At 52.3% G+C, this 15,667-nt stretch overlaps 2 protein-coding genes across 5 annotated transcripts in view; one reads left to right on the forward strand and one right to left on the reverse strand.

The window, feature by feature from the left end:
- The first annotated feature begins 335 nt into the window (after window positions 1–335).
- CHRNA2 (cholinergic receptor nicotinic alpha 2 subunit) lies at window positions 336–12,206 on the forward strand. The gene is made up of 6 exons (XM_038573021.1): window positions 336–354; window positions 1,258–1,409; window positions 1,797–1,841; window positions 5,314–5,423; window positions 8,134–9,154; window positions 10,515–12,206. The coding sequence occupies exons 1-6, from the start codon at window positions 336–338 to the stop codon at window positions 10,638–10,640; spliced, it is 1,473 nt and encodes a 490-aa protein (XP_038428949.1). The 3' UTR covers window positions 10,641–12,206.
- A 386-nt stretch (window positions 12,207–12,592) lies between these two features.
- The window catches only part of PTK2B (protein tyrosine kinase 2 beta), a 126,737-nt gene continuing 123,662 nt past the window's right edge, over window positions 12,593–15,667 (reverse strand). For all 4 annotated transcript variants that reach the window (XM_038573754.1, XM_038573751.1, XM_038573753.1 and 1 more), the window contains 2 exons: window positions 15,438–15,518; window positions 12,593–13,702 (listed from right to left, as the gene is read on the reverse strand). In XM_038573754.1, coding sequence (XP_038429682.1) covers window positions 13,487–13,702; window positions 15,438–15,518 — 297 coding nt within the window. In that variant the 3' untranslated portion in view covers window positions 12,593–13,486. The remainder of the gene's footprint in view (window positions 13,703–15,437; window positions 15,519–15,667) is intronic.

Consider the following 15,667-nt stretch of genomic DNA (forward strand, 5'->3'; position numbering starts at 1 on the left):
CTCTCCATGGCATGACCCTAAGACCCTTTCTATGGCTTGTTCAGGTTCCACAGTGAGAGGAGCTGTGCAGAATCCAGTGGGAGCTCTGCTGTGTCAGCACCTGGAAGCATTACTAGGGAAGCAGGTCCAAGCCTCAACCCACAGCAAAGCCCCAGCCTGCCCTCCTTCTGATGTCCAGGGGAAGCCAGACCCCGGTCCACTGAAGCCATGGGCTCCTCCCACTCTGCAGTCCTATCCATGACACAGCTTGGTCTGTGGTGGCTCCTTCTGATCCCAGCAGGTGAGTGGGTGTCATCACTAGGACATCACGTCACACCTGTGGGCTCCCATGCAGCATGGAGGAGACTCCTGCAGGTGGGCTCACAGCAACTGCCAAGGAACTTCCAGTAGCTCATTCTGCAGTGAGAAGGTGACTGGATGCTCACAGCTCTGGGCGCGTCACCTTGAACGTCCGCCAGCTTCAGTGTTGCTCGTCTGCAGAGTGTGAACCTGCCCGGGCTGTTGTGGGGAGCACATGAAATGAAAGTCTGTGACTAGCACCTGGGATGCAGTAGGCACTCGATACATGGCAACTATTGTTCATGTGTTTTTCTGGGTTTTAGCGCAGTCACCTTGGCTTGCTCAGGCAGCAGAAGCACGCAGGGTGAAACCGTTTGCAAAACATGGTGAAAATGGTCTTGAGTGATTCATCAATTTTGGGACACTTGGCCCGGTTGATAAGAAGGAGCAAAAGCCAGTGGTTTGAGCAAAAATGGGGGAGATGCCTGAAGTGGCAGAGGATTTTGTGGTTGGCATTAGCCAGTGGTTCATTGACAAGTGGATGGGAATGAAAGGCTCACTGAGATGCATGAAGCCCTTCTGTCTGATGCTCACCCCATACTGACCAAGTATCTCCCCCATACTGCTGTCCCTTGGGGCTCCTCAGTTCAAGGCTGCATCTTTTCTCCAGGTCTGGCGTCCTCTCCACTCCACTGCCTCTTCCTTCCTCTCTAGCACTTACTTCCTTGCCCTCGTATCTAATAGTCACAGAGTAATGGCCATTTCTTGAGCTCTAAGTGTGCACTGCTTGCTTCATTAAGCTCCATTATACACTCTTATATTCAATCCTCAACAGTGTTTTGAGATAGGTTCTGGATAGTGTCCCCAATTTTACAGATGAGGACACTGAGATTGAGTGGTTCTGATTTGGTGGGAGAGGGACCAGAGCACCCACCACCATGGACTCCCAGAGACCCCACTCTTCCTTCCTGTTCACAGGGTCAGCACAGCGAGCCTCCCATACCCAAGCTGAGGACCGCCTCTTCAAACACCTCTTTAAGGGTTACAACCGCTGGGCGCGGCCAGTGCCCAACACCTCGGATGTGGTGATCGTGCGCTTTGGGCTGTCTATTGCCCAACTCATTGATGTGGTGCGCCTGTCCCCCCGTGCTTCACCCCCTTGGGATCAGCCCCAGTCCTTCTTCCCTCCCTTCCCAGCTTCATTTCTCCTCCTTCCCACTCTCCCAGCCCTGCAGCCCCCCCTGGCAGGGCCTTGATTGGCAGCAGTGGGCTGTCTAGGAGCTCTGTGTGTTCTATTTGACATGAACCCTGAGGATCCAAGGGGCCCCTGTGATCCTGAAGAATTCGAGTAAGTGTGGCAGTGTCAGAAGAGGGTGGCAGGCTGGGCTGGGCGTGGGGTGTCATGTAAGAGGTTCTTCTGGTGAGTAGGGGCCCTGCATCAGCCCAGCCCACTCTACATTGTTAGGGGTGGGGGCTGGCTCCATCACAATGTTGTTCTTAATCTCTCTACTGATCAGGATGAGAAGAACCAGATGATGACCACCAACGTCTGGCTAAAGCAGGTGAGAGCATCTTCCCTGGTTGAGGCAAGAGGAGGGGTGGGAGTCCACTGACCCCAGACACTCCCAGGAACTGTCTCACAAACAGTGGGATTCTGGATTCATGTTTCAAGTAAGCGTTGCCACTTGGGACATTCCCAAAGCCGGCGGATTGCAGACTGCTTCTCATAGGGGCAGTACTGCGAGACTGTGAGTCCAGCACCTGAGAATGTCACCTACAACCTAGTCATCCCCTTTTGGGGAGAGGCATTTCCTGTATGCTGGCTATTGTGTTTGCAGATCTGCTCATTCTGAGTAGTCACTGAAAACCCCTGGGAGGTTTCATTCTGCCCATCTTACAGCTGAGGAAAGCCTGAAGCAGGGTACAGTTCAGCTAGAAAAGGGGGAGCCCCGGTGTGCTCAACTTGGAACCCCAGGCTCCTTCTGCAGGAGAATGCTGGGTGTTCCATGTCTATGCTGCCTAAAAACTACCCTGAAACGTAATGGCCTAAAGCAACATTGTCAACTCTCATAGTTTTGTGGCCAGGAGTTTGGATGCCTTCTCCACATTGCATGGCAATTAGTGGTGTTATTTGGTGCTATTTAACCTTTGGCTGGTGTGCTCTGGAGGATCTAAGATAGCTTCACTCATGTCCATTCCTTAGCAGGGATGTCTGGAAGCTGGGCCCACTTGGCCCCTTCACCCTCTTGAGGCATACTGAGTCCCTTCATGAGTTCTCTCCAACACACAGTTGGATGCCTCCCCTGGAGGGTCAGGGACCCCAGAGCAAGGGTCCCAAGAGACAGGAAATGAAACTGCTGGTTTCTTAAGGTCTGGAAGCTGCCTCCAGGCCCAGCATCACTTCTGGCAAAGAATGTATTCCTTTTTGATGTACTATTGTTGGGGGCATAGGCTATATTACAGCCTGAATATATTCCTTCCCACTTTACCCCCTCATGCTCTGCCCAGCCCCTCCCCAGGCCCAGAAGTAGAGGTGGTGGGGGAACATGAGAAAGAGGAACTAGCCCTCTGCCTACTTTTCCCCCACTACTCCCTCTTCCTGCCCCACTGATAACCTGACCATCTCCTATCTCAGAGGTTGGCACTCAGAAAACCACAATGGTCAAAATTTTTATTGACATCTCTATTTTGAGTCTTTTGAATGAACACCTTACTTTCCCTGGCCCCAGGGCTCTCTACTGGCCATTTAGCTTACAATGGAATGCTTAGGTGAGACATGTGGACGGGACCCCCTGACACTGTTCCCCTTGCAGCTGCAAGGGGGTTCATGGCCCATCTTTACAGATGTACAAATTGAGGCCCTAGCAGTAAGGGACTTGGGAAGCCACACAGTCCTTCAGTGCAGGGGCCAGACCTAGAACCTGGCTTGCCATAACTGTCCCCACAAGCAGGTCACCTTGGCCTTCAGGGTTGGGGTGGGGAGCAGAGGAAGGAGCCCCGGAGAAGGAGTCATGCCAACCAGCACTGCCTCTGCCTACCCTGTGATGCAAGTCACTTAACCTATCACGGTCTCATTTCCTCATCTTTTAAATGGGAACAGTATAATCTGTTGCCTGCGTTGGCAACCCATTGTCAATGACAGTAACCCACGGGTGTAGATACCCTCCAAATGGTGATTGAGTCTGAAAGCTTGACAGATGATGGACTAGAGGGAAGAGGATGCATTTATGAAGACCAATCTCATAATTGTTCATCCACGTCCTGAGAAGTCCTGACAATTTTACAAACTTTTTAAACCTTCCTTATTTTGCAACCCTGGCTCCTCTATGCACCTAAGACTTCCCCTACAGGTGAGCGGCCAATACTGCTCCAAGACCGGTGTCTTCCCAAGTATGGTTTGGGCACCGATGGCAGTGTTTCGTGAGAAGGTATTACTTGCTTTGCTAATCTTTTTGTAATAGTCTTCTATTCATGTTTTAGCAGATATTTTCAAATGCTCCTGATTTTCTAGTTTAGGTCAGTGATGTCAAATTTCAAAATTTATGTAATTTTAAAAAGAGTGAGCCAACTTAAAGGAAAATACCAAGTACGTGATGACACAGGTAGAGCACACGTATTGGCAAAAAGTATCAAACTGGGACTTGTGTGCTTGAAGCTTGGGAACCACTGAGCTAGACCAGTGCTTTTGTTCTCATGTACCTGCTTCCTGAAAATGCTCCTATTTCCCTTCACTCCTTCCTGGATTCCTACCAGGTTGATACTTTGTGTAAAAGTTACACTACTATCCTTAGACTGGAAAAGGCATCATGCAGGGGATTTACCTTTACTAGAGTGTATCGTTGCACTATTTTAGTGAAGATGTACACAAGCAAAATGGCCCCTGGAATGAGGTCAGGCTTGGAGTCAGGGAGGCCAGGATTCAAATACCAGTGCTGCCACTTACTAGCAGCGTACCCTCCATACATCACTTTCCTCACCCTAACCCGTGGGATTGTTGTGCGGATTAGAAAGAATCATCTATAAGAGCCTGTAACAAAAGGAGTGGGTTCATAAACGTAGTAGCTACTATTTTAATTGTGAAAAGCCCCTGGGAGCAAAGGACAGCCTTTTGCGTTGACCCCAATCATTATCTTCTGGTTGTTTCTTTCAGGTCCAGAAAGGATGTGGGAAGCCCTCCCAGAAATAGAACCAGACTCTGTTAGAGGAAGGAGGCATTGTTTTCATTGCTCAGCTACACACTGACTGAGCATTTACCCGGGGCGTGGTGCTAGGGTGCCAGAATTGAACCAGCTGCTGTCCCTGGCTTCATGGAGCTTACAGTGGCATTAAATAAATACATAGGCAAATCCACATTGATCACCACTTGTGTTAATGCCAAAGAGGAACATTATAATAATACATACCTGGTTTTGAGAAGGATTCACTTGGACCAGCAGCTGGCAGCAAGCCTGGGACCCAGAATATCCCCTCCCTGCTGGGCCTCCCAGGGGGCTCTCTGGAGCACAGTTTGGAAGTCACTGTGGACTCCCCAGTCTCAGTTGCATAACCCGGGAGGGGATGCTTTAGCTTCTCTGTCCTCAGTTTCTTTACCCGTTAAAATGGGGAAATACTCCCCTGTTCACCATCCCTCCCCAGCTCTCCCATGGAGGCTCTTCCTAGACAGAGGGTGTAAGAAATCCTTTGTAAACTGTAAGGCACTAAAAAACCTTGTTCTACAAGTGGATGAGGTGGTTATCTGGGGTCATCCCACTAGGGCAGCAGAACAAGGACCAGAGGTGGGGCTAGGATGACCTGTGGTCCAGGCGTGTCCAGGATTCTGAGTATTAGAGTTGGGGAAAAGCAGGGGGTTGGTTCTCACAGGCTGGACTCCCAATCTCCAGCTCAGAGCCCAGTCTCGGCCTCACAGCCCTTTCTCTTCCATGTGATTAGGGGAGGCACTTGGGGTGCCCCCAAAGCCGCTGCCAGGGGGTCCCCAGGCGGCCTTAGGTGTACCCCAAGGACCGGTTCTGACACGACTCCCCTCCCCACGTACAGGAGTGGACTGACTACAAATTGCACTGGAACCCGGCCGATTTTGGCAACATCACATCCCTCCGGGTCCCTTCGGAGATGATCTGGATCCCTGACATTGTCCTCTATAACAAGTAGGAAGCCCCGGGTCCAGGAGGCCCCTGGGAGGGGTGGGTAGAGGGAAGCTGGGCTGGGTCGGACCGGGGAGGTGCCCCCTTGTGTCTCGCTTCCTTGCCTCCCTCTCAACTCCTTCATTGCTCATCCTCACCCCCTCCACCTCTCCTCTTGATTCCTTTCTTTCTTTTGTTTTGTGCTTTCACTCATACACCAAAATTTACTGAGTACCCACTCTGAATTAGTGCACGGTACTGTACTCCCGGCACACGGATTTGCCAACACTGAGTAATATCTGAAAAATGTGGCTGGTGCAGGCTCTGGAAACACTGCCTAAGAGTTGGCAGTTTGCAGGATGGCAGTCCTGTTGGAGCAGGTAAACGGCCACCCCAGGGGGAGGGAGGACAGCCTCAAGGGAGCAAACTCACTTGGTATGGGTATGTTTTTTAAACTCATATTATTTATAGCTTCCTTGCATTCAAGACCAAAAATGAGCCATCTTTGAACATAATGATGAGAAGCTAATAAAAGGCAGGGGAGTGGAAAGAGAGTCCCGGTGAACACCAACAGCACAATATTTTTAAAAAGAAGATATAGAGATCTATCTTTCATTTGTGTGTTTGGTGTCAGGTAATTGTTCATTTAAAAATCAGAACTTAAAAGATGTTTGGCATTATGCTTGTCTAACAGTGTTTTCTGACCTGGGGTCCTAAGGAGCACCAGTTCTCCAAGATATGAATAGGTGTGAAAAGCAGTCGTGTGATCAAATAATTCTGGATAATAACATTGTATGTTGTGAAGTCCCCTACCCCGGCCCCAGTCCTTTGAAAATGTTAGCACAAGACAGCATTTTCAATGTTGTTGGAAGCTATCCTGCCAAGAGACCTATGTAGTCTGGGCCTTCTCAATTCATTTGACCCGAATTTGGAAGAGCTATCTTTAAACAATAAGATAAAGGGAGACAGATCCACTTTGGAGTTCCGGAATCTTCAGATAGGTCAAAGGGGAATACAAGGACCCCTTCACACCACCCAATCCTGGTGAGACCCAAAGCCCTTTGCCCTGAGCCATGTCCACAAGCACACATTCAGCACAGATTACCAGAAGGTCTAAGCCTGGTGTTGGCTCCTGTCGCTGGACTAACAGACCCCTGGACTAACACCCAGGATCCTTCTAGTTCCTGTTCCCTTTGTGTCTGGGAGAAATCAGGAGCAAAGTCCCAGCATCAGATATGACCTGAAGTTTGAGATTGTCCAGAAAGCTTCGACCAGTGTTCCCTGATTAAAACAGGACATTCTTTTGATTGGATGAAAGTCCAAAACCAATTCTTGCAGACATTTAAAGAAGGGTTTCCTCTATCCAGACTGTCCACTCTAGGCTAAACAGGGAGGGTCGAGGAAATTGCACCTTTCTTTCCTCGAAATGGGGTACCTGTTGCCATCTAGTGGTAATTCTGTGTGGTGGCAAAAAAAAAAAAATTCAGCTTCTACACTGACCCGTTTCTTACTGTCCACCAAGTTTCCTGTTTCCAACCTTCTCTTTTAAAGTTTCCCATTTCCCAATCTCTAGCCTGGGATTTCTCCATGGGAAAGAGCCTATCTTCCCCTGTATTCTTCGGGTTCCCTTGCCTTTAAGGAATTGTGCCCTTAAACACTAAGGCGTGGAGCCCACAGCACCACCTCCCCAGGGAATCGGACTCAGGCTCTCGGCAAGCCCCATGGAATGGTCACTGTCCTTCCAGTGTTCCCAGAGCCCTGGTGGGCTCTTGGATGCCTAGTCCTATGAAGCCACAGTGTCATCTCCCACCACCCCTTCTTATGCCCTGCACCTGCCCCAGCCCAAGGACACACTGTGAGTCCTTTCTGCTCTGTTCCCTCCGCTGCTCTGCACTAGTAGGCTCTCCACTCCATCTCACCACCAATCCTACTGGCAACCCTCAGGTGACCCTGCTCACTCCAGCCAAAAGGGAGGTCCACCCCCACCACCCCGCCCCACCCTCAATGGGTTTTGGGGAGTACTTGGATTGCCGCTGTGCTACTGTTGCCAGACTGCCTGCCTCCCTTGTGTTACAGGCATTTGGGACTACATCGCATTTCCTCATGGTTCTTTGAGGGCAGGCCTGTGTCTCCCATTCCATCCCCCACAGCTCCTGCCCAGGCCCTAGGGGTTGAGGCTGGGTGCAGAAATGCCCAGTAAGTGGATGGAGCCAAGGAGGTATCTCCCTTCACCAGCAAAGGTGTTAGGTCTCTTCTGAGCAACTAAGGGTCCCAGGTGGGAAAGATGTGACACCCTCTGCAGATGAGGGCCTGGCTCACTATCTGCTGGGGGGAGAAAATATAATCACCCTAAAATATTAAATGAATACAAACAGGCCATAAGACTACATGTCACATGCATTTATAAATATGTAAAAAATTATATACATGATCTGTGTGTTGATCAAATACGTATGATATATATAACATCAGAATGTTAATAGTGATGGTTTTTTGAATTCTTGGTATTTTCCTATATTCTTCAAAATCCCTGCTTTGAAAGATAGCATTTGAAAGACAACTCGGGCAGCTCTAGATGTGTGTGTGCCGGGAGAGCCTCATACCTTTGAGTAAATCAACCTGGCCGGGCCCGGCTCCGTTACTGGGGGTCCCCTGCAGCTGGCCATCTGGAGCAGCCTGGTGTGGGTGGGCAGGTGGGCTGTGCCGGCTCCCCCAGCTCCTCTCCTCTCCCCAGTGCAGATGGGGAGTTTGCCGTGACCCACATGACCAAGGCCCACCTCTTCTCCACGGGCACCGTGCACTGGGTGCCCCCCGCCATCTACAAGAGCTCCTGCAGCATCGACGTCACCTTCTTCCCCTTCGACCAGCAGAACTGCAAGATGAAGTTTGGCTCCTGGACCTATGACAAGGCCAAGATCGACCTGGAGCAGATGGAGCAGATGGTGGACCTGAAGGACTACTGGGAGAGCGGCGAGTGGGCCATCGTCAACGCCACCGGCACTTACAACACCAAGAAGTATGACTGCTGTGCCGAGATCTACCCCGACGTCACCTACTACTTTGTCATCCGGCGCCTGCCCCTCTTCTACACCATCAACCTCATCATCCCCTGCCTGCTCATCTCCTGCCTCACCGTGCTCGTCTTCTACCTGCCCTCGGACTGCGGCGAGAAGATCACGCTCTGCATCTCCGTGCTGCTCTCGCTCACCGTCTTCCTCCTGCTCATCACCGACATCATCCCCTCCACCTCCCTGGTCATCCCGCTCATCGGCGAGTACCTGCTCTTCACCATGATCTTCGTCACGCTTTCCATCGTCATCACGGTCTTTGTCCTCAACGTCCACCACCGCTCTCCCAGCACCCACACTATGCCCCGCTGGGTGCGGGTGGCTTTTCTGGGCTGTGTGCCCCGGTGGCTTCTGATGAACCGGCCCTTGCCCCCCTTGGAGCCCCACGACGCCCCGGATCTGAAGCCCAGCTCCTCTTATCACTGGCTGGAGACCAACGTGGATGCGGAGGAGAGGGAGGAGGAAGGGGAGGAGGAAGAGGAAGACAGATGGGTGTGGGCGGCTCATTCATCCCCGGCCGTGGGTGCCCTCTGCAGCCATGGCGGTCTGCACCAAAGGGCCTCAGGTCCCAGGGCGGAAGCCCAGCTGCAGGAGGGTGGGCTTCTGCTGTCACCTCGCATACAGAAGGCTCTGGAAGGTGTGCACTACATTGCTGATCACCTGCGATCTGAGGATGCTGACTCTTCAGTGAGTTGGGGCCGGGAGAGGGGCTCTTCCTCTTGGTGACCACCTCTCATCCCAAGGTGATAGTGTAGACCATCTAGTCTCCTCTCCATGAGGACCTGTTTCCCTCAGTTGTGGCCCTTGGGAGTCTGGACTAAACTGTGATAAATAAAGTCTAGCTGGCAGGTGACAGACTAGCGGCCCAGAATGCCCAGCTAAGGCTAACGGGAACAGCAAGCCAGAGAGGGAGGGATTTCGGGTGCTGAAAGTCCCCGTGCCATCCTTATCACCATTGCCCTATAGGTGGTGGGGAAGGGGACAGAGGGAGGCGGAGGGACTATTGTCCAATGATAAATCAGATAAATCATGCTGCTGCTTCCGCATCCTTCCTCCTTTGTCCTGATGGTTTCCCCCCAATCCTATTTGTTTCTGGGCTCTGGGCATTTTGTGGAATTCACTATTCATCCACAAACCCTGGGGAACTTTGGTTGTACCTGGTGAACTCTCCCCCCCACCGCCCGGTGCCTCCTGTGCCTGGTATTATTAGGTCAGCAGGCCACTGCTTAGGATCACAGATGTCTTCTTATCCACCTAAGGAAGGATGGAAGGCCAGATGGTTATTAGCGGGTGGCCTTGTTGAGTGGATAAAAAAATCATTATATCTAATCTGGGGGCAGGTAGGAATCCAGACCTGCTTGCTTGGGCTGTAAGCCCAAATTCCACAAAGCACACCACCTCCCCTTGACTGTCCCAACCTTCCTTGGGCCACATCTACCCTCACCTACCTCCTCCTCTCTATCTCCTGGAATGGGTGTGGGATTGGGAAGGGAGGCTAATGGGGGCAAAGTCTTCACCATTTTGTAACTGCTGGGTGTTGTCTATTTTTTAAATTTTTATAAAAGATTTTGTTTCTTTGGCAAAGAGAGAGAATGTGAAAGAGAGCAATAGTAGGGTAGAGGGAGAGGGAGAAAGAAGCTGATTCCCCACTGAGCAGGGAGCCAGTCGCAGGGCTTGATTCCAGGACCCTGAGATCATGACCTGAGCCCTAAAGGCAGACACTGAACTGACTAAGCCACCCAGGTGCCCCTGCCAAGAGTTGAGTTTAAATCACTGCAGGCCACCTGGGAAGGTCCATGCCCCTTGGTGCTTCTAGAACCTTAGCCCCCTGTAGCTGGAACTTGAAAGTCTTTGGAAAGGCTCTGGGTCATGTCATAAGGGTGAAATAGGGCAGAGTTCATTAGGAGAGGCTTGTTTGAGTCTTGAGACAACCTTAGCTTCCCAAGGTTTCAGTGCGGCCACTGCTGCCCCCAGAGGCTGTGCCCAGGTGGGATGCTTCCCCTTTCGCAATGGGCCTCTGTCACTGTGAGCCCATTTCTACTTGCAGGTGAAGGAAGACTGGAAGTATGTGGCCATGGTCATTGATAGGATATTCCTCTGGTTGTTTATCATCGTCTGCTTCCTGGGGACCGTTGGACTCTTTCTTCCTCCGTTCCTGGCTGGAATGATCTGATTTCCTGTTCCTTGCTTTGACCCAAAGGTGGCACTACTGACATCTGTAACCACTGCCTCCTTCAGAGTACGCCTATGGGGTCAACGCCATCTGACTGCAGGTGCTTCTCTGTGGAGTCCCTACACTGGCCTAGTCATCGAAGACTCCTTGGGTCAATTAATTCACTTGACGTTATTGTACTGCATGCAGAGAATCTGCTGGGCACAGAGCCCTGTTTTAGGTGCTGAGGAATGAAGAAATAAGGAACTTGCTCTGCAGAAGTTTTCGATATGATGGTGACAATATGAAGCCCTGTAGGATTCTCCTGCAGGGGCCAATAAAGACACTGAGTAACAGGAGGAGCAAGCAGGACGATCCAGGGGGTAGAGGACCTCAAAAATGGGTGTATGGGGGGAGAGAAGAGAGGGTGCCCCAGGGGGTAGAAGGCCTGTGACCAACATTTTGCATTCAGGAATGAGCCTGAGGTGTCTAGGAGAACAGGCTAGGGCTAGGGAGCTAGGGCTCCTGTGTGGGAGCCGTGGGAGGAGTTTGGAAAGGCAGGCTAGGGTGTCTTCAAACCACACAGAATAAAGTTCAGAGTCTAATCCTGAGGGTCTAACAATGGTAAAGACTCTCCTGGAAAGAAAGAAAGGGGTAAGCAGGGCCACATGGGGTAGAGGCACATGTCAGACCTGCACGGCGGAGGAATGTGTGGTTGGATGCAGGTAGTTGGGCCATCCCACCCTTCTGGAAGCTCGTTTGAAGTCCTGGCTTTCTCTCACGTTCCCTTCTGCAAACTGGCTCAGCGCCAGCCGGTCCCAAAAGGTTTGGCCATGCTGCAGTCCCTGCCATCTGTCCTTGAATGCACATTGACAAACCAGGAAGATACCCAGGGCCATCCTTGACTCAACTCAAGTTTGCAGCTTGCTCCTCCCTCCGGTCCATAGGGCAGGTGGTGGCCAGCACAAACATGTGTGTGATGTTTGCACAGAGTGAATGAAAAGAAGCAACTGGATGGTTTTGCACCTTGACTGCTGTGTAAATGCAGAAGCTGTAGGACTGCTTCCCTTCCAGCCTGGCCTCCTGGTCCTTCCTGAAGTCCTGTGATGGCTTCTGAGCTGCTCTGTACAGCCCTGGATTCCTTGCACCTTGGAATCCAGCAATGCACAGCCCTCAGCCACATGCTGGAGGCAGGAGAAGCTCCTGCCCGGGGATCAGGCCTCACCCCTGCCTGTCCAGCCCTCTGAGGACAGAACCTCAGCAGCTAATAAATGCAGACATCGGCTCTCCAGATAGTATGGGGACCCTGGATAGGAAGCTGAGTAGGGCGAACTTCCAGTTTCCCTTTAGCCTTTGGGGTACCCCACTCGACCCTCCCTGACAGACACAGATGAAACCTGCAACGCCTGGCCCAGACCCCCAGTCCTCAGTTCTTCCCAAGACCCCCACATGGTGACTAATGTGGTTTCTGTCTCCCCCACAGCTCCTCCCAGCTTCCCTTCCCCATCCTAGCTCTCCCAGACCTTATCTCCTGGTGCAGCGATGTTCCCTCATGCTATTCCATCTCCCATCCCCTTGCATGTGAGTAAAGAGATGAAATAAAGCTGAGGCCGGTGCTCATTCAGCTGTGGGATCCTTCTTTAGCATCCCCACACCATTCAAGCCCTGCTGGAGCCCCAGATGTTTGCACGCCAGCTGAGAGGGTGCCATTGGCATTCCTCATGTGGACCTGGAGGGTCTGCCCTGGGTCCCCACTGGAAAGTCACCCTTTGGTCAGGTGCAGGGATGAAGGGGCTGGAGCACACACTTGTCCCTACTGCCCCTGTGTCACCACACACCCCTCTGTGCTTGAGCCTGGCATCGGCTCTTGATCTGTGCCCAACAGGGTACAATCGATCTCTTCCAGGGTGGTGGCCCAAGGTCACTGTCCCCTCCCCTACAAAGAACAGGTCAAGCCAACAAAACAATCAAACCACAAAGCAAATAGTACAATTTTAATTCATCCACAAGTCAAATAGAAAGAAGGTAAAAGAGTGTTTTGCACAAACACAAGGGAGGGAGGAGTGAGGCAGGTGGGAAAGGAGGGCGGAGAAGAGGAGAAGTAAGAAAAGAGGGAGAGAAGGAAGGGGCAAGGTCAAGGAGAGAGAGAGAAAGGGCACGGGGAAGAGAGTAGATTGTGGTCCAAGTCCTGTTTTGGCCTCGTCTCTCCCCTTCTCCCCGACGCTTGGCGTGTTGACAACACAGCGTCCTGTGCCCGGACTCCCAATAGCTTGTTCTTGGACTGTGTCCCAGGTCCCCCCTCAGGGGGGCACACGGCTGTCAGCCCAGACCACACTCACATTAAATAAATTCCAATATACACTGTACAAGAAAGCCAGGCCCGTCCCTCATCTCGCCAGCCGCCCACCCCCAAAGGAAAGCCCCTCCCCAGCTCCTCTGTGCATCAGGGGACCTCCGTGGGCGGAAGAAGAAGGAATGGCTTGGCTCCAATAGGCGTGCCATGTCTATGCGGAAAGCCATCGTGGCCACTAGGGGCACCAGTGTGACACCCCTACCCCCACCCCAGGGGGGCAGGCGGGTGTGAGGAGGGAGTGGCCAGCGGCAGCCGTGCTCCCTCTGAGCCCTCTTTGTCACCCCCTGGCATCTAGAGCCCTGAGTCCCCTCGGTCCAGCTGCAGCCTGAGCAGCACAGTCTGGGGATTGGGGTGGGGAGAGGGGGTCGTGCAAAGTGGCAAGGGAAGAAGGACTCCCCTCTGCCTTCCCCCTGAGAAGACCCACATGACCAAAGGCAAGGCAGGGGCCGGGGCGCAGGGGAGGTAACACTACAGGCAGGGGTAGAAGACGCAGGCAGGTGGCGCCCACCCTCCCTCACTCTGCAGGCGGGTGGGCCAGATTGGCCAGAACTTTGGCCTGGTCTACGGCATCGAGCAGGTTTTTGGCGTCCACGGCCAGGGTGTGGGAGGCTGTGAGCATCTGCCGCTTGCACTCCTCGCTCAGGGAGGTCACGGCATTTTGCTGGGCGAGGCGCATCTTATTGATGAGCTCTGCTAGATCCTTGTTGAGCAGTTTCTGGGTCCCCTCAATCTGTAAGAAAAGCACATGGGAGAGGCTGGAGTCTGGGGGGCTGCAAAGTTTAAGCCTGGAGGATGGGGAAGCCATGCAAGTGTCCCCTCTGGTATTGGCTGCGGCAGTCAGAAGTTCTCTGGGTGACAGGTCTGATCCAGGCTTGGGCTGAGTCTAAGGCCTCAGTGGGCTGGTGCCAGGTCAGCAAGGACAAACATTGCAGAGCTCCGGATCCCAGCCCACCCCGTGCTAGCTCAGTTTGATGCAGCCTCACAGACCATCCCTTCACTGTTGCATCCCTCGTGTTGGCCCAAGGTTAGGGTGAGTGATCAGGGCACAAGTGAACGCATTCGTCTCTTGGCTGTCTACCTTCAAATCAAGAGATCAGGGACCAGGGCTTGAGCTGTAGGGTTTTGTTTGCCACCATATCCCCAAGCCTAGCACACTGCTGAGCACATCCTTGGCACTTGAGATATTTACCGAGTGAATGACAGAGCTATCATATGGAGGGTAATGACATCTCACATCAGAAGGGACAGCTCCAGCTGGGGCTCCTCTACAGGCTGCTGCTGCCACCCAGAGAGGGGCTGGGAAATGCTGAAGCCCTCCTGCATGACCTTGTCTTGAACAGTCACAGATTATGGGGACAGCAGCCATCACCTAGGCTATACTGCTGACCAATGGGAGATGGTGGCTCACACAGCCTGGCAGGGGGCATCGGGTTCTTCTACTTCCACGGCTGGTTTCCAGGCAGACAACCAACACAGGTTCAGAGGCGCTATTGTCAGCATTCAACTGTGTTCAGAGCCTCCCATGACAAGTGGGGTGGCTCCAAACAACACAGATTAGTCTCTTACACTCCTGGAGACCAGAAGGCTGGAATGGGTCCTATGGGGCTAACGTCAAGGGGACAGCTGGGCTATGGTCCTTCTACAGGCTCTAGGGGAGAATCTTTTCCCTGCCTTTGCCAGCTTCCAAGGGCTACTGCCTTCCTTGGCTTGTGGATCCTTCCAGCAGGGGCATTATTGCAATCTCTGCTTCTGTCATCCCATCTCCTTGTCTGACTCTTATAGGATGTCTGCTTCTGTTATTCTCTTACACTAGAACCCTTGTGCCTACATCGTACCCACTTGGATAATGCAGCATAATCTCCCCATCTCAAGATCCTTAATCACACCTGCAGAGCCCCATTTGTCATGCATGGTAACCTAGTCACTGGTCCTGGGGATCAGGCCGTGGGCGTCTGCCAGGGGGCTGTTATTCTGTCCACCACAGGTGACATCTCAGTGCAGAGCACCAAGACTTTCATTTCAGTTTTCAGTAATTGTTTCTCACTTTAAAAAGGGAAATTATTTAAATGATCAACCGAGGAAACCTTAATTGCTATTTTGACGATCCATTCACTTTAGCCTTAGCGTGGCAGGTGATTAGATAAAGGGTCACAGGACGGGAGAAGGGAAAGGGAAAGGGAAGGTCTGTTTTTCCTTGCACACTCTCATGCATTATGAAATCACTGCAACTCTCTAAGACCTAGACTGGGAAATTCCCCCTAGGAGGCTGGTCAGGTCCCCAGGCACCGACTCAGCCCCATCTCAGTCCTGCTCAGATTTTTGTGCAGGCCCACTTGTGGAAGGCTGGGCAGACAGAAATGAGGCTGCCCATGTGGGCCTTCGGAGTCTCCTGTGTGAAGTACAGCTGGGGCAGGGGAAGGGGAGAAGTGACAACTGATGACACTGTCTGGGATGAGGACACCCACCTCTGTCCGAGAGGATGACGGCAAGGAGGGCAGGAGATCATCCACACTCCCAATGAGCTTCCGCAGGGTCAGGCCCACGTTCTGTGTGAGAAAGGGGTAGGGTGGTTATCATCTCTTGGTTTTTGAGAAAGCCATGTGTCCCTGGAGAAGAGCCCTCCTGGGATGGTACCTGCCCTCCAAGACTACCTGGCACTAAATTCCCTCAGACCACTTCACACTAAAGGGGGTCC

The sequence above is a fragment of the Canis lupus genome, chromosome 25 (assembly GCF_011100685.1).
Source record: "Canis lupus familiaris isolate Mischka breed German Shepherd chromosome 25, alternate assembly UU_Cfam_GSD_1.0, whole genome shotgun sequence".
In the NCBI taxonomy this organism is placed as follows: Eukaryota; Metazoa; Chordata; class Mammalia; order Carnivora; family Canidae; genus Canis; species Canis lupus.